General features: G+C 39.6%; 1 protein-coding gene across 5 annotated transcripts in view; it reads left to right on the forward strand.

Annotated features, from left to right (window-relative positions):
- Nucleotides 1-17924, forward strand: part of COLEC11 (collectin subfamily member 11) — a 45381-nt gene extending 27457 nt beyond the window's left edge. For 3 of the 5 annotated variants that reach the window (XM_063150800.1, XM_063150798.1, XM_063150799.1), the window contains exons 3-7: nucleotides 2392-2463; nucleotides 12916-12987; nucleotides 13686-13739; nucleotides 15433-15528; nucleotides 15685-17924. In XM_063150800.1, the coding sequence (XP_063006870.1) occupies nucleotides 2392-2463; nucleotides 12916-12987; nucleotides 13686-13739; nucleotides 15433-15528; nucleotides 15685-16094 (704 nt within the window). In that variant the 3' untranslated portion in view covers nucleotides 16095-17924. The remainder of the gene's footprint in view (nucleotides 1-2391; nucleotides 2464-12915; nucleotides 12988-13685; nucleotides 13740-15432; nucleotides 15529-15684) is intronic. The other 2 variants (XM_063150801.1, XM_063150802.1) reach the window with 2 other exon arrangements.
- Nucleotides 17925-18763: the final 839 nt, after the last annotated feature.

Raw genomic sequence — 18763 nt, forward strand, 5'->3', positions numbered from 1 at the left:
TGTCTTAATAGTCTTAATGACAATCAATACATAAAAAAATAATGTTATGTTAAAAAACCCAATTTCTTTACACTCACACTTGATGCATCTACTCACATGGGGACTATGAGTAGTGGAAAGAAGTTGTCACCAAACAGGAATGCTTAATAGCTCACATAGTTTGGCAGGGCTAAGTTTCTTTTAGGAGTATGGGGCATCTCAGCACTGTGGAGCACTACTGACAACATCTCACTCTATCTCAGCTGCATAGACAATGCTGCAGGGTGCTGACAAGGAGAGTTTCCTGCAGTGGGGCTGGAGCAAATATCCAGGGAGGGATGCAAGAAGTGCAAGTGCTAAGGGACTGTGGCTGGTGCAAGAGGCCACAACAGACCAGTCAGGTAGGGACCATAATGCACAGATCCCAGCCTCCTGCTCTGGAGAGACTTGGCTGTAGATCGAGGGACTGGAGACCAGGAAGGAGGCACAGGGGTGTCTTTCTTTATTTCATGAATCAAGAAGTTAAATATTGTTTATTGGTGAAAAATTAAATTGATTGTCTTGACAGAAAACTGTTTTGTTGCCCATGACACCTGCACAGGCTTTACTTCCTCAGTTTGCACAATGCTCAGGGTACAACCAGCAAGAATAGGGACTTAGACAAGGCAAAGCTGTGCTATACCACTGAGCAGTCCCGCTTGGCCAAGGTCCTGCTCCTTAAAACAGCTGATAAGAAAAAAATGTCAACTGGTCTGTAGCTGGGCCTGTAATTGAGCAATCTCCTCCCGGAGAAAGTTTTTGAAACACCCACACTAAGGAATGCAGTGTCATCGTATTATAAGAATAAATGCAGGCAAGTGTAATGGCCTGAAGCAAGAGTGATCTATTTTATTGATCCCTAATGCACAGCTTTCACTCTGAAGAACGTGTAAAGCAATAGGCTGTAATAGCCTGCTCTCAGCCTCCAGAGAGCAAGGGAAAGTCATTGCCAGGATTTATCTTTGGGAAGCAAAGAACTCATAACCAGCCCTGAGGGGTGAAAGGCAATCATACAAAGCCTATTGGTTACTTGATAATAAAAATGTGACGTTCCCAAATGTGCCAAATTATAGCCTGTTTCATACTAACAATATTATTCACTGGGGGTTATGTGAAGTTTGTCCTCATTAAGGTCAGAGAATGGCCTATTTTTGCATGTCTGAAGGCAGGGAAGATGGTCTGGAGCAGCCAGAAGAATGAAAATATAACAGATAGAGGGCTGAGTTCAGCTCACAGCCACCTAGGTCTACAATATAGAGAGAGATTTGGAAAGAGAGCTGGAGGCTGCATATTTGAAATTTGCCATGGTGTGACATGTTTTTACATGTCATCTCTGTGACTCCTCTCTGAACCACGGCTGCCAGCTATGCCAGAGAGCTGGGCTTTTGGGCTGCATGATGACCGCTGACTTTCCTGCTGTGGTGCTCCCATCACCTTCCTGGAGAGCAGCTAATGCTCACTCTCTTCCATAGAAAAACAGTGTTGGGACATCATATGTGCTGTGCTAACTCTGGGTTTTACATACCAACACTTTATTTTCTGTGGAAGCCATAGAACTTTCTTCTCCTTCCTCATACAAATCTTGTTTTGTCAAGGTGGCTGTATAAATAATTCTTTAACCTTCTGTTTGTCAAAGATTTTAATTTTATGCCAATGGCAGACTACAGTGGTAGTGTAGCTTTAGTGAGCGAAACAAGCTAAGCATCCCCAAATTTTTAATGTAAGGCACCAGGGAGACAAATACTTTTTACAGAAAGTGATGTTTAAATATCCTGAATATAATGATGCACCACAAGCTATGTGCATGTAAATACACTACATAGTGGTTCATACTTCAGAGATTAAAAAGCACAGTATATAACTGGGGATATGAAGCAGGGAGTTAATGCTTTCATGCTTTAAAATGGCCCTCTAATGATGGATGTAGCAGTGCTTTCTTATAGGCCTCAAAAATGGCATTTTTTTCTTTTAATTTGAGTTAAGCCATTTTCACTTGAGACTTAAGGACGTCCTTAGCAGAGCCTTGGAAAGAGTTTGGTGAACACAGAAGTTTTTGAGCTAAGCTGGGGACTCATTCTGAAGCTTCTGCTTAAGTGAATTGTGCTGTTGGCTTTTTGAAGGTCAGTGATATAAGTAACATCCACAAAACTAGACCTGTTGTATGAAACTTCAGTAATGTATTGACAGGGTTTTACAGTGTCTGCATCAATTGAAGAAAAATCTGTTTTCTGTCAGTCAAGCAAAGCTGTTAAATCAGATCACATCTGCTTCTATTTTTTTCACTGCAGAGAATGGCATTCTTGTCACGGCTGCTAACAGAAAATAGTCCTGGTTTAATATGATTCTTCTTTTTATTTACTTTTGTATCAACAGGGGAGGCTGGAGAAAAGGGGGAGAAAGGTGCTCCAGGTCGTCCAGGCAGAGTTGGACCTCCAGGAGAAAAAGGTAACTTTGATTAAGATATTTTGGAAGTCATTCCTGAGAAAATGCTGCTTTTTCCTGTGAGATGATGGGAATGGGGGTCCTTGCTCGCTTAACTGGGTGACCTTGGCCATTCATCCTTGGCCATTTCTGCTTAGTGCTGTTGTGGTTCAACCCCAGCCAACAGCTCAGCCCCATGTAACCACTCAGTCACATCCCCTGGTTTGGATGGGGGAGAGAATCAGAAGGGTAAAAGTGAAAAAACCATGGGTTGGGATAAAGACACTTTAATAGGGAAAGCAAAGGCCACATGCACACAAGCAAAGCATAACTAGGAATGAATTCAGTGCTTCCCAAGGGCAGGCAGTGTTCAGCCATCCCCAGGAGAGCTGGGCCCCATCACACATGGTGTGACCTGGGAAGACAAACACTATCACTCCAAATGTCCTCCTGTTCCTTCTTCTTCCCCCAGCTTTACATTCTGAGCACATTGGGGAATTTCCCTTGGGTCAGCTGTCCTGGCTTTGTTCCCTCCCAGCTCCTTGTGCATTCTGACTCCTCACTGGTGGGGTGGGGTGACAAGCAGAAAATGCCTTAACCCTGTGCAAACACTGTTCAGCAATAATGAATGTTTCTGTGTTATCAACATTGCTTTGGTCACACATCCCAAATATAGCACCCTCAGAGCTACAATGATAAAAATTAACTTAATTTAATTTAGCCAAAACCAGTACAACTATATGCACTCCTTTGTAGACTAAGTATTTTCTTCTGGTTAAAAAGATATATTTTGGAAATAAAAAAAAAATCTCAGTTTTTTAAAAAGGTCTCTGTGAAGAAAGGCATCATAATATCTCCTTCATAACTTGCCTTCTGCAAATGAAAACCTCAGATCAGAGGGGAAAAATTCACAAGGCTCAATTTTCTTGTTTCTTTTTTTTTGTGAATTTGAACACTCACAACATCTTAATTAAAACCATTGAGGAAACGCAGTAAGCCATAATAGGCAAAGATGAACATGAGTGTTCCCACGTTTTTTGGATATGGTGAAATGGTGATAAATTTGTTTGCATTGTAGTTCAAAAATATTTTGAGGTCTTGAGAAGAACGGTGCTCAGCAGTATTCAGTTATGCAGCTGAGGAAAACATAGCCCTCTGTCTTGCAGGAAATTCTGTTTTTTCACATTTGTTTTCCTCCTGAAGAAAGGAGGAAATTTGACCTTCATAAGTTTTCCAGGAGGTTTGTATTCTGAAAGGTTGAAATTAGCAGGAGTCAAATCCTTTGATTTCAATATTGAAATTAAAGATTGACATCCCTGTCATTAGAAGGTTAGAGTTAGCTGTTACTGAACTGAGTTTGCAATCTTTCTTTCAAAGCAACTATAGAGATAATTTATACTTCCTTGTGATGATGCATGATCCATTATGTTGTTCTTTTAGGCAGTTACAGAAGTCTGATGCTGATTACCTGGGGACCAAAATTCATAGCTAGAGCTCTTCCTCCTACAATACATTTTATAACTTCCATGAAGGGTGTGTGTGTTCAGTCAGTGTATTTCCCTTATGTAGACATATTTTCAAGGATGACTCTTAGAAAAAAAATATTGGAAACTAAAATTTTGGCTCCTGTAAGGCAATGCAGCCTGAAGTGCAGGTAACAGAATATTTTAGGTTAAATGGCTCATCTAGTCCAATCTCCTGCTTTAAACAGGGCAGACTTCAATATCAGAGCAGATTTCTCAGGGCCTTGTCCAGTAGACTTTTGAAAGTCTCCAAGGATGGAGATTCCACATAAATTTTAATCAGACTGTTTCACTGGTGTCATTGTGAAAGACCTGTTGTAGTTTGTAATCAAGGGCATCTTTCTCTTTCTCTGTGTGTCTCTGAGAAGAAAAGACTGCATCTTCTCTTGAAACTGCTTGTAAGTAGAGGAAGTCTGCAATTAATTCCCCCTAACCTTTCTGTATTCCAAGCTAAGTAAGCCCATCTTCCTCAGCTGGACTTCAGTTTGCTTCTCATGTATGAGGGCCCAGAAGTCTCTGGGTCCTCTAAGACAAAGGAGTTTTTTACCCAGCTGTGAGCCAGAGTTCATCAAAGTATTTCAGATAAGGAATTTAGCGTCTGGCTGAAGCCCTGATATTCCTGCCAAAGTGTTTCTGCAGCTTGTCCAGCTCCTCATGACTGGCAGGGCCGCCCTCCAATGCACCAACCATTCCTGCCAGCATGGAGCATCTTCTACTTCTTGTTGGAGAATTTTGCTCAGACATGGCTTAAAGAAAGAGGCCATGAAAATATACAGCTGGTGGAAAAGTAAAAAGCAGCCATAAAGCAGCAGTTCCCAAGTCTTTTTCTGTAAATAAGTAGGTTCTCAGGCACATTTTTTATAAACAGCAGGATTGTCAGACAGTCTTCTCATAACAGGTAAACATTCTGTCCTTGGCTGCTCTGGGAACAGATATAAAGGTTTTGAGAACTTTTCATATCACGGTGAGAACAAAAATCTTGTTTTCAATAAACAAACCACAGGTATTGAAAACAAAGGGAGGGGTTAGTATTTGCTCTGTAGCCTGTCGTGAGCTTGAGTTTTGCAATATGTATGATCTTAATTAACACGGTTATAAAAACGTGCCTTTTGGATCAATAAATCGGGAGTCGATGCTGATCAACAAAGATGGGTCGTCTCCCTTCACTTTCAACAACTTCTTCCTCCCTTTCAGCTGTGAAGGACTCCCTAGCAGCTGCTGGTTAGACTTTGGGGCTTTGCAGCAGCACCAGCTAGCCCTGAATGCCTTGTGGGCAGGACCATGGGCCCATGTACATCCAGGGCAAGCAGTCCCTCACTCAATTTTCAGCTGCCATGAGTAGCTTGTCCTCCCCAGATCTTTGCTACCAGACGTGCAGAACTGGGAGGCCAGAGAGCAGCCCTTGCCAGCAGAGACAAAGCAAAGAAAGCACCAAGTGCCTCAGCCTTCTTTGTGTCCTTTGGAATGAGATTGTCTTGACAACTTCTTCAGAACCCCTCTCATCACGCTGTCCTGTATGTTTCTATATCTTGGCATATTGTCATGTCACTTCAAAATGCTTTGTCCATCTGAGATGTGGAAGTACACTTTTTCAGTCAGGGCAATCCATGATGTGGCACTTCATTTATTTATTTTCTACTGTAAAATTACTTTTGTTTGAAAAAGAGTTCTCATGAGGTAGGCTTGATTAATGCTAATAACAGTGGTAATTTTCTAGTTTTTCATACCTGCAAAAGTCCAAAATTCTGATGAGACTGAAAAAAGAAACACTGAAGTGGAAACACACTATGAGAAAACATGAATGAAACAGAAAAGAGATTAAAGAAAATTGAATACTAATGCATGCTGTATCAGTATTTTTCCAGTTAGTACTTTCAACTAAACACAGGCAAAATTTCTTGCTACTTCTGTAGCAATATATTTTTCTGCTTTCCTTTTTGCATACAGAAATTTCTACAAACAAGCTCTTGTTTAAAGTAAGTCCTAATTAACTAGTAATTTCATTAATGCTCCACATTTTGTAGACATTTGTCTTGATCAACTCCTTTCCACAGATGCTTTGTCAAAGGAAATAACACAGATACCTTAAAAACAATTTGGATTATATGGCACCACTTTTCATCATGATACTACATCCAGTACACTTTGAAGGTCACAGTGTTGACTGGATAAGCAAACAGACTTCACAGATGTAACTTCTGGTCTATGGAAAGGACACAGAAGAATATCCAACTTTGACCTGGAAAAACCTTGCAGTCTCTGGTTAACCTCCACAGATTGTGTGTAATGTGCAGACCTGTAGCTGACTTCATGCATAAATACTTTTCTAGACTCTCAAGCTGCATGATGCTGAGCACATTCTCTTCCAACAGACCAAGGATTTTCCTATTTCTAATCCAGAAGATGGAACATTCAGACAAAAATAAAATATAACAATATGTTTGGCAAAAATAATTGTTCCTTCATTGCATTTGCCCCTAAAACCACCCACAGACAGCAGCCCTGCTTCTATGCAGTAATCTGTTGAATTTCAGTCAGTGTGTGAGCATGTGTTCAACCCCTTGTATTTATCTTGAAGCCTGATAATTTTGTCTTGGTCTAATATTTGGGTCCTTCTGTTGATGCAAGCTGCTGAATTCCATTTTACTTTTCTCCTCTTTGAGTAATTGATGGTTTACATGAGGGAGAAACTGTAATCCTTCTGCCACATTTATAGAGTTTTCTACTTTTGGTCTTAATTTACATCATCAAAATCACACTAATCTTTTTTCTTTTATTTTTTTTCTTTCCCCTTTCTCTGTTTCATTTTCTAGCACGTTCATCTAAGAAAATGTACTCAGTTTCTTTGAACTTCATAGGTGTATAATAACCATAAAATAGCTTACAAAAGAAGCTATCTTCTTATGGCATATTTGACCTGAACAGCTCAAGATCAGAAAGTGCTGCAGATGTTTTTATCATATCTTTCCTCACAATATTTTCAGATTTTGGTAACTCAGAAAAATTAAAAATTAAAACTTTCTGGTGCTTACCTGAAATTAATCTTGTTCTGACTGTCCTGATGCTTCAGGGTGACATCAGAGATACTGATGTCTTTGGGTGCTGATTAAGGTTAAATTCCACTTACTTTCCTCATTGCTTTTAATTAATTGTATAGGTCAATTATGATGCATGGCATGTCAGCAGAATATAAAACTGTGTTGGCCTTATGTAAAGCATGGGGCACTGGGTTGAGTACAATGGCTGTTTCAGATTAAAGCAGTGTAAGTTTTAGGCTGTGAAGTTCGCAGAATTAACTTCCCCACTTGCACTGATGGCTGTTCTGTGCTCTCCCATGATGAGAGCAAACTCAGTTATTTAACTGAGTCCTGGTGCAGTCTGTGAGGCCATAATTTCCATGTTTTCAAATTCCACACAGGCAGTTCTGTACCAGTACCATTCTGTGAATATTCCCAGAGTGCCTTACAGCAATCAAAATAAGGAGGGCAAAGTGGATTTACACTTGGAATGTAACATTAAAGGAACAGAACATTAAAATTATGTTCTTCAAGATATTTCAATTTTCTTAGAGCCATAACCATTTAAAATGTGTATTATTTTTGTATTTTAATTTCAGCCTTTATACATTGTACTTAATTTATGTACAACTATAATGGTATGTGATGCAGTCTGACATACTGTTCTTGGGCTTGGAACTCAATTGTCTCTACCTTTGCAGTGTTAACACAGTGATTTTGGCTTTTGCCAGCTAACACTTTCCCAGGTATATTCTGGGAGCTAACACAACGAGCAGCTTGCAAGATTATCTTGGCTTGAAGAGTAAGACAATTTAGTATCATGAGGTGTCCCATTCTTGACTACCTGGTTCCCACTGCCAGGAAATAATCCCAGGCATTTAGTTTACTAATACAGCCACAGCTTCTTAAGTAGACGAGAAGACTCATTAATTTAACTGGATTGGAGCCAGAGTGCTCAGTCATTTGTATAATCAAATTCTAAAAAGAGGTAATAATATCTTAATTTATATTTTATTATTACTGATTGCTCATTAATATGTAATCAATCAATCCTTTGCATTTCTGAGTCAATTTCTACATGAATTTATTGCTCGCTAAGGAGTGCTGCAGGCAGTATTCCATACAAAAGTCCTGACATTGACAGCTGTGAATGCACAAAGTGGGTATCTGGTTCAAAACTGTCTTTCAGTTCCACCTGAACTCAATAGGATTTTGAGAAAATACTGCTAAACTGAGTGGGCAAAAAGGTGGCAGATGGGCTTCAATGTAAATAAATATATTGCCTGGGGAAATCAGGGATGCATGATTTAATCCATGTCAAATGATGCCAAAACCCCAAACTATCACTTAAAACTCAAGGATTGCTCTGAAGTCATTAGCAAGAGTCCCAAGGCCAACAGAACACTGCCCATCATCACAGAAGGATGACAAAAGGACAAAGGACAAAACAGGAAGCTTCTTTTGCAGCTGATCTTGTTCTGTACAAAGGCCTGACATGCACTGTCTCAAGAATGTTCTTCTGGCCTTTGTCTCTCAAAAAAGACTTGAGAAGTAAGAGATGGACACCAAAATGTGAAAAAGAGGAGCTGCCTCATAAGGAGAAACTGGATAGACTGAGACTCTTGTGTCTGTACAGAGTAGTCTGAGGAGGTTATAATCAAGCTTACAGAATCACCAGATCCCATCATACCTGACCAGGAGGCCCTCTCTGAAGCTGCTGGGGACAGATCCAGCAATTTCACCTGCAGATAGTGGTTGTGGTTGTGGGATCTTCCTGGACTGCACCTTCTGCTGCCATCACAGGAAACAAAGGCTTGGGCTAGAGGGGCCACTGGTTTGAAGAAGCTTGGTAATATGTTGTTAACATAATTCTAGTGAGATAATGTTTCATGAGGGCTCTTATTTTTCTTTGCTTGCCTCCAAATAGAAACTCGTCCATTCAGGAATGTACTGTACTATTTTGGCTTTGAATGTACTTTTAAATCCTTTAAACATTTCTGTGCCTCTCTAGATTAGATTTTTTCTCACTAGCTTTAGTTTCCTTTGCAAGTTTTCTAACTATTCTGATTATGATACCTGTCTAACATGAGTGGGAGGGATCCCTACTCAGAGGTGTTTATTTTTCCATTGCCTACTGTGGGAGTTTAGATAAATATCTTAGACTAAAATCCTGAACTTTAGGGTGGCTAATGCTGGATGAAATTTTTTTGCCCCAGCTATATACAATGCCTCCTGTGCTTATGCACTGTTCATTCATGTAAGAATATCTGTTTAACATTGTTGGTGGCACAGATGGTGGGATCGAGTGCACCCTCAGTAGGTTTGCCAATGCCACCAAGCTGTGTGGCACAGTCAACACGCTGGAGGGAAGGAATGTCACCCAGAGGGACCTGGACAGGCTTGAGGTGGACCCGAGAAGTTCAACAAGACCAAGTGCAAGTTCCTGCATCTGTTTTGGGGCAATCCCAAGCACAGACTGGGCAGAGAATGGATTGAGAGGAGTCTGGAGGTGAAGAATTTGGGGGTGTTGGTTGAAGAGAAGCTCAACACGAGCTGGCCATGTGCCCTTGCAGCCCAGAAATCCAACCACATCCTGGGCTGCATCAACAGCAGCATGGGCAGCAGGTTGAGGGAAATAATTCTCCCACTCTACCCTACTCTCATGAGAGCCCTGGCTCTGGGGCCCCCAACATAAAATGGACATGGACCTGCTGGAGCAAGTCCAGAGGACAGCCACAAAGATGATCAGAGGTGGATGGGACACCTCTGCCTTGAAGACAGGCTGAGAGAGTTTGTCTTATTCAACACGCAGAAGAGAAGGTGCCAGGGAGATCTTAGAGCCTCTTCCAGTAAAGGGGATCTACAAGAAAGCCAGAAAGGGCATGTCATAATAGGACAAAGAAGAATGGCTTTAAATTGAAAGTGGGCAAATTTAGGTTAGATATAAGGAATAAATTATTTACTGTGAGGATGGTGAGACCTTGGAACAAGTTTCCCAGAGAAGCTATGGATTCTCCATCCTTCAAAGAGTGTTCAAGAGCATGTTGGATGGGGCCCTGAGTAACCTGGTCTTGTGGAAGGTGTCCCTGCCCATGGAAGGGGGTTGGTACTAGATGATCTTAAAGGTTGCTTCCAACTCTGCTCATTTCATAATTCTATGATAAGATGTAACTTCTTGTAGCCACCTACCAAGAGCAAGTTCCTCAGCAATTGGTGGTTTCCTCACCAATCGCTGACCTTCATTAGTGTGGATAATTTATATTTTTCAGTTCTGTAGCAGTTCTGTAGCCTGTTGACATATTTGGAATTTTCTGATTTCCAGTTGCCAATAGTTTTTTTAAAAATGAAGTGTCCTGAATGCAGATTACTACTGTAGCATCATTATATCCTTTAAAAATATCATTCTCATTCAAGTCAGGCAATCTATTTGCATTGGGAATGCTGACTGCTGCAAGACTATTGAGGTGTACTGAGGGAAAGACTTTTTAATCTTCATCTATATATTATGTTCTCTTCCAAAGTATCCTCTGCAGATTGCTGTTAAAGATGGCACTAGATTCAAGAGACCTTTGGTGTGGTTTGGTACACTTCTACTTTCCTTGTTAGGTAGGTGTCTGTGATGTCCTCTATGTCAAATCATGGATTTGATTTGATTTGTCTTAAAATCCTTAAGTTTGGAAAGAAAACCACTGCTGTCTTCTTTTTACCATGATTCGATTAAATTTGTCTGTGACATGGTGAATTTGCATTTCTGCTAATTTGTCTTTTAGATGCCTTTTTATTTTTGAGGTAGTTTTATACCTTCTTGTCTCTTCCAAATAATCCTGATGAGATTGCTCATATTCTGTGACCCCCATTTATAGTATGGCACAGAGTGCAACGCCTCGTTTTTTCACTTGTTTTGCAGCCCACCATTCATCTCTGGAATTTTATTTCTTCACTTGTTTGTGGGCCTGAAAAAGCCACCAAGAAGATAATTTAGAATTTCCTTCTCTTCAATTCCTTCCCAAATCCTTTAAATCTTCTATAATTGGATCCAATGTATGCCACCTCCATCTGAGACATGTCAGATGACTTTCTTCAATTCTTTATTCACTCTTTGTGTTTGATTTCCTATTTTTGGTCTATGGAGACTTAATTTCTTTTATTGTCCCAATTTCTTTCCAGCTATCACTTCCCAATTTCGTTAAGACTCCTCAGACTGCATTTTTGACAACCATAGGGCCACTAAAAAGGGCTTTACAAAAGGTATTAAAACTTCTGAAACCCTCAAGGCAGATGGGTTTCTCTTGAAACTTTGTGATTTATTCTGCAGAAGAAGCAGAATAAGCAAGCCCCTGGAGTGGAAGCAGGGGTTAGTCACTGTAAGAGAAACCCAAGTGTGAACAATTCTTTTAATGAGGAAAGGAGATTTAATGTATGTCTTCATTGCTAGAGATAACACACCTTCCTTTTACTTCTGAGCAGAGCACATGGATTTTACTGGCTGTGACTGAGAAGCAGTTCATTTTCTAGGCAATGTCTACAAGAAAGAAAGTGAAATAATTTTATATATTTTATTTTATTTACAGATTAGATCAATGAGTTTATTTAATTTCAGGTATAGCAGCCTGAAAAGAGAAAGAATTCAAACATCTGATAATCTTTAGTGTGGTAATCCCAATTCAATAATATGCAAAACAAGAGACATAATTTTCAGAGCAACTTGATAAACTGATTACAAGCTGGTACTTCCAGTAGGAATAGATAAGAGAAATATATTTTTGTTTTCTGGTGAAAGCCTGTGTCCAGTAGTGTCTGAATTTGATACTTGTTAGAAACAAAGGAAAATGATTGATTGAAGGACTTGCCAATAATTAATCATACCAACAAACCACTCACATTTAGCTTCTCTCAGTTCAGAGGAAATGGTTTCTTTCTGGCTCATGCCATCAAGGGACAAGGGTTGCTTGAGACTTCATGGAGTAATAGATATAACATCTCTTAGCCCACCAGTGATCAGTTTATATTCTGAAACTTGTTATTGATTTCACCTTAAGTTAATGGTAATGACAAAATGGCTAATAAAATTATCCAGCTTTCAAAAATACGAATGTCTCTCCAAATGCAATAGCAACAGGGGGCAGCAGATCTTCAGTTGTCTTGGATCCACAGCTGAGGCTGAGCTGTGACAGTTTGCACGAGTCCAGTTGCTGGATCCCTCTGGTGCATTTTCCTCCTAGCTTGGCTCATTGTTTCCTTGCACCTGTGTAGCAGACCAGAGCATAGCAGATGTTGCTTTCAGCAAAGAAACAATCTTTTCAACAGTCATTGAAAACAACTTCATAAATATTTCCTGAAGCAGTTTTGGGCTTAGATTTCTGCAGGATGGGAGCCTCAGCAGGCATTCATCCCTGCAGCCCCTCCATACCTGCTCTCCTCTAACAGTGTGGTACAGAGGGAAACCTGTCTCATATGACAGTATTTGTGTTGTATAAATAGGTCATTAAGCCCAAAGCCAGCCCTCAGTTACAGCAGAATTTCTGTCTGAGATGAAATGTCAGTCGTGCTTGGATCCTTTAGGTCTTCTCAACTCCATAACAGTTTTAATCTGCTGATCCATGTTTGAATGCAACAATCCTCTGTATTTTCGACATAATTCTGTCATGATCCACTGAAAGAGTTTGGAAAAGCTTTTCCACTGGTTTTCAAACAAGAACTGTTGATAAGTACACCTTCATGCCTTGTTGATGTCAATTGTTTAGCAAAGATAAAATCACTATCTAGGTTGCTGTATGTAAGTTCTTCACAAGGATTGAGCTAGGCCTCTGGAGTTCAATGAATATTTGGGGTATAGAATTTGTTCATTTTAAAAACTGATATTGCAAACATAGTAGAATCGGAATGAATCAGACTACATTGCTACCTTGTGCCTTTCATCCTTCTGTTATGTATAGGAGAAATGGGGGACAAAGGACAGAAAGGCAGCATAGGACGTCATGGAAAAATTGGTCCTATTGGTTCAAAAGGTAGGTTTAATTCTATTTCTCCATTTGTGTTTCAGGTGAAAAATATGCAATCGTTTATGTTTGAGAAAAGTTTAGCCACTGAAAAATGGCTAACAAGTCTCACAGTTTACCTTAGTAGGAATTTTCTCACATTGTAGTCAGCCAGGTCACTGAGATTTCTTAACCAGTTACCTTTGCTGTGACATCAGCATATTTAGTCTTAAAGCACTGTGAGTATCCTGGTTTGAGGATAAATAAAGAACTTTGCACTGTCACACAAGTGTGGACAGTTAAAGAAGATGGGAAGATGTGCTGTACTTTGGCAGACTTTTAAGAGTTAGAAGATGGTTGACTACTCCATAGGCTTCCTATGTGATACTGGTTAAGTCATTTGGACCAGCATTTACCTAATAATCTAGATCATGATTCAAAATTTAGGGAAATCCAGCCTTTTTCCCTCTACAGCATCTGAATTTACTGGTTCTGTGAAGTTTATGAATGTCAAGAAGTGGATATTGGTGCATATTATTTGGGTTCAAGTTTCATAGCTATGGCTGGCCTTTATTGTGGAATAACTGGGACAGAAAAGTCTTTATTTTTGCTTGGGCATATTTCTACTTTCCACGTTTGAATTTTACTAGTGAAAAAATAGATAAATGCTAAATGAACTATTGACAGAAAAGGCAGCATTAACATTATGTTATTTTTCCTGTCTTCAGGTGAAAAAGGAGATAATGGTGACATAGGACCACCAGGTCCTAATGGTGACCCAGGTAATCCATAACACACCTTGTTTATGTGAAAGACATCTCTAAAAATACATCTGTTTACATATTGGGGGAAATAATGAATTATTTTTTTCATTGGAACTGTAATATTTCACTGTGATATTTTCAAACGGCTTAAAATCATTGAAGTTGCAGCAGTTGCTGGACTTGTAGTGTATATGCTAAAACAGTATCTCATACTATCTCTGAGGAGTAATCTCTCCAGAAGCCTGGTGGGAACTGAAGTCAGACTGTCTGCATCATTCATCACCAGGGCAATGGGATATCTCTGCATATCTCTCTTTGTGTTCCAGTCAACACAAAGGAGCAGGTTGGATGCTCCTGCTCATCCATGGATTATAGTTATAGGAGCAGGAGATTGTCAAGAATACAGATTGCAGAATGGGTCAGGTTGGAATGGACCTCATTGGGTCAGCTGGTCCAACCTCTGCTCAAGCAGGGTAATTCCAGAGCACATGGCTCAGGATTGTGTCCAGACAGTTCTTGAATATCCCCAGGGATGGAGACTCCACAACTCCTCTGGGCACTCTCTTCCAGTGCTCAGCTACCCACACAGTAAAGTTCTTCCTCATGTTCAGGAGGAACTTCCTGTGCAATGTGCAGTTTCTGCCCATTGCCTCCTGTCCTATTGCTTGGCACCACCAAGCAGAGCCTGACTCAGTCTTCCTGTCACCCTCTCTTCAGATTCTTATATGGAGGTGCATGGATCTTCCAGAGGTGTAAAATGTTCTAGGGAAACAGCATGAGTGCAAGCCTTGCAAGAGTGGCAGGTTTGGATTGGACTGAATTAATCCCTTCCTCGCAGAGTGCATTGGGGGTGCACAGATTAGATTTCTCATGAGAACATTATTTGTCACTGTAATTCTTGAGCCAGCATGCTGTGCACCTGGCCAGCATGCACAGTTTTGCAGGGCAGGTACCCTGTGCTTAGACTGACTTACACAACTGAGCAGAGTAATTGGGTAGTCCAATGCAGATTTTTATAATACATACAGAACTGCAAACTGCAATAGATGCAAATGGTAATTGATCCTCAATTTGAGATTTGTGGCCAGAGATGTAACAATTATTCTTTTAGTATTCACATTCAGATTATCTTTGTCAAACCTATACCCTAATTTGGGTCAATAGACGATTTTCTAGTGTCTAATTTTATTGTCAGAAGTATTGTAAATTCTGTACTTTCAAAAACACAGGTAATTTTGCAGGTAATTATGTGCAATATGTGCTGGAATTTTGGATCTGCTGGGATATATTCCTTGTGAAGAACTTGCAAACAATGTTTTTCCTGTGAAAGAAATCATTGAGAAAACTAAGGAAAATAATTTTACTGAAAATGGGAATTTTTGGAAAACATTTTTAGTTAAAAAATATTGTGGGTGTTTTGCAGAGAATATCTATCTCTGTGATAGATATTCTCTGTGAGAATATCTATCTGTGTTTAGGTTAGTGCTAATTATTCAGGATGGAAGATTCAGAGGAAGTGAACTGATCTGTTCTGCACAGGCCCAGACACCCCTGAGAATCACATAATGGTGCAGGGTAGTGAAGGCTCTAATTTTCTGTCTGTTACTTGCAAGACAGCTTTCTCCAGAGCTGCCACGCCGGGCCTTTTCATAAAGATAATTGTTGAAATTAGGTAGCTTTTTTATTTGGGTGTATCTATATCATTTCACAGGCATCCCTTGTGAGTGCAGTCAGCTAAGGAAGGCTATTGGTGAAATGGATATTCAAGTAGCCCAGCTGATGACAGAACTAAAATTCATAAAAAATGGTAGGTTAATTTGATACAACTACTTTCCTTTCTTTTTGCCCCATTTTATCGGTGTAACCACTCGTAAAGAGTGCCGCCATTCCACCTCTGCTTTGTGAAGCTCTTTTGGGGTGCGCAGTGACTTGGTTTATAGAAATGCGAGTGCTCACTTTTCAGCACTGCCCTCCCCCGCAGCTGTCGCCGGCGTGCGCGAGACCGACAATAAGATCTACCTGCTGGTCAAGGAGGAGAAGAGGTACAAGGAGGCCCAGCTGTACTGCCACGGGCGAGGAGGGACGCTGGGCATGCCCAAGGACGAGACTGCCAACAACCTCATCGCCTCGTACATCAACCAAGCCGGGCTCACCAGGGTCTTCATTGGGATTAACGACCTGGAGAAGGAGGGGAATTTCGTCTACTCCGACCGGTCGCCCATGCAGACCTTCAACAAATGGCGCAGCGGGGAGCCCAACAACGCCTACGACGAGGAGGACTGTGTGGAGATGGTGGCCTCGGGGGGCTGGAATGATGTTGCCTGTCACATTACCATGTATTTCGTGTGCGAGTTCGACAAAGAGAATGTCTAAGCTGCTCTGCTCCTTCTCTGTTTTAAGAAAAATGTTTAAGACGATGGTACAAGTTACTCCATGTTTATAGAGAACAAGTGAAGTTCTGCAAGTATGCGGTGTCGGAGTTGTACAGCTGTAAATACAGTTGAGGTATTTCAAATATCAGAATTTACCCTTCAGAAGGGAAGAGCAGTAATAAGGCATAGCTTGGTTGGCTTTTTTTTTTTGTAGGAAAATATATGTGTTTAGATAAAAATGTGCTTTGGGGCTAAATTTTGCCCTTACAACAGTTAACAACTGTGATTGCATGACTGTAAGGGAAGGCAGAATTTGGCCTCTAGTTTGAATGGTAAGAATTAGGTTCCTGATATTCTTTTATCTTAGTAAAATTTGTAGTTATAAAAGCTAATAACTTGTAGTGCTACAGGGATATTTTGGCAACAAGACGTATTTTGTATACTCCAGTTAATAAGTACAAATATTAGTCAGTTTTTTGAATGTTACAACATTTGTTGTTTTTGGTTTTTTTTTATTTTTTTTTAAACTGGCCAAAGCAAACCAAAAATCAAGATTCCTACCAATTTTATAATGTTTCTTCATTAAACTGTTCACAGATGTATGACCAAAAAGCATTTAAGTAAACTGAATTTTAGTGCTGTGGGAGGAAAAAATCCAGTGAAAGCTGTCCCGGCCCATGGCAGGGGCTTGGAACTAAGTAACCTTTAAGGTGTCTTCCAATCCAACTATTCTATGATTCCATGCTTCTATGTTATGAAAATTCTTATAATTTAGTACTTAGAGGATTTCCATCCAGATGGTGTTTTGGGGTTGGCTAAATGTAAAAGTAACAATTTGATTTTCTTCATTCCTCAGTTGAAAATGATTCAGTGCATGAAGTATTTCAGGCCCTAAATAATTTCCTAAAGTAAATGTTTCACATTTCTTTAAGATAATCTTGGTCCATCTTGTTACAAAACAAGCAAAATTACCAGCCCTCCACAATTTAAGGCAGACTTCATATATATGCAATAAGCTCATGAAAACACATTAGGGATCAGTTCCTTTTAGTAAAAAAACAGTTTACATGTTTACACAGATTGTTAAAACAATCCCCTGAAAAGCAGAAAAGTTTCCAAAATTTTCCTGTGTATATAGCAGTAATAAATAACTTTGCACATATAGTTTATTTACCAAATTTACAATTGCATGTGATCGAAAAAGGGATGTAGATTAAAAAAAAAAAAACAACCCAGAATAATTTCACAAAATAAATGATGAATTACTTTAAATCTTCCCAGGAGCCAGTTGCATGCCACCTCATCTCACTGTTAGGCATAGGAAAAACAGACAAAAGAAAAAGCAAAATCTCTAACAGTGCTTCTTTAGGAATACCTTGCATAGTGTTTTAAGCTAATTTTTAAGGATAAATGATCCTTGCATAACATTCTGGTCAAAATACATATCTGATCATTATGGCAGATTGATGTAAAGGGTATCCACAGTGGATTTGACATGTGGTCCCAGAGATTTCATTACAGCAAGGAAACCAACTCATAAACTCTGCTGTGCTGCAGCATGTAAACAATCAATGACCACACAATGTTGTTCATATCCACAGACACTGACATTATTTGATTTATATACCTAAGAGAACAAACTGTTTTGTTTGATATATTTACTCTGTAAATCTCTCTCCTTTATATATATGTTTGCTATTAATTTTGAAGATGACTAGCAGTACTATAGTATCCTATAGTATTTGAATATCAGTCCAGCTCCAGAGAAATCACTCAAAATGAATGGCTCCTTTGATTGCTTTCTTTTCTTTTAATAAAGATAGGTATAATACCTGTGTGTTAGTCATTCTTCCAACTGCATATTGAAATCTATTAAATAATGTGAATCTCTTTCTACAGTAATATTCAAAGACTCTATAGAATTTGCAGGGAGTAACAATTCCAGTAGAGCAATTTGTTTAGAGTAGTGCTTTGAATATCATGATTGTTTCCTGCCTGCTATAGAAATCCTCAGAAACCATTTAAATCTCCAACATACTTTTCTCAAATCATTGTTGCTATATTAAAACAGTCCAAACCTGAGATACAGATATTTGAAGCTCCCTCATTATGTGTGCTGTTTTTCACCTAGGTTTTGAAAGTTTCTGTTGTATTGTTCAGTTTCCTCAGAAAGATGAAAAGAGGCCTTTTAGGGAGATAGGAAGCTTTTTGAGATGCCAAATGCTCCTATTTTAGCTGAAGTCACATCAGGTTTTAAAGATTTCCTAGATATGTGTAGCATTTAAACAGTCTCAATTTCTACTAAAATTTAGGATAAAAAGTAAGAGCAATGGAAAAACATTTCTTTTTCCTAGTTTTCATGTTCTTCAGGATATTTTTTTTCAGTGCTTGATATGTGAGGTAGAAAGTACATTAGTTTCATTGTCAGATACCTGTATGCTGGCTGCAGCAGCTTTTATTTCACCGTTTGGGCAAAGGGAGCAGGGCTAGTGCATAAGATCTGTAGCTGTCCTGCAAGGGGCAACAACAGCACATCTGATATTTACCCCTTTGAGGAACTGGGTGGGAAATGATGGAGGCATTGGAAATGAATGAGCCCTTCATAATTTCTTTCACCCTCTAGTTGCTGATGCCTGTAGGTAGACCCTTGCTGGAGGCAGAAATCAATGT

Source organism: Melospiza melodia, chromosome 3, assembly GCF_035770615.1.
Source record: "Melospiza melodia melodia isolate bMelMel2 chromosome 3, bMelMel2.pri, whole genome shotgun sequence".
NCBI classification, from domain to species: Eukaryota; Metazoa; Chordata; class Aves; order Passeriformes; family Passerellidae; genus Melospiza; species Melospiza melodia.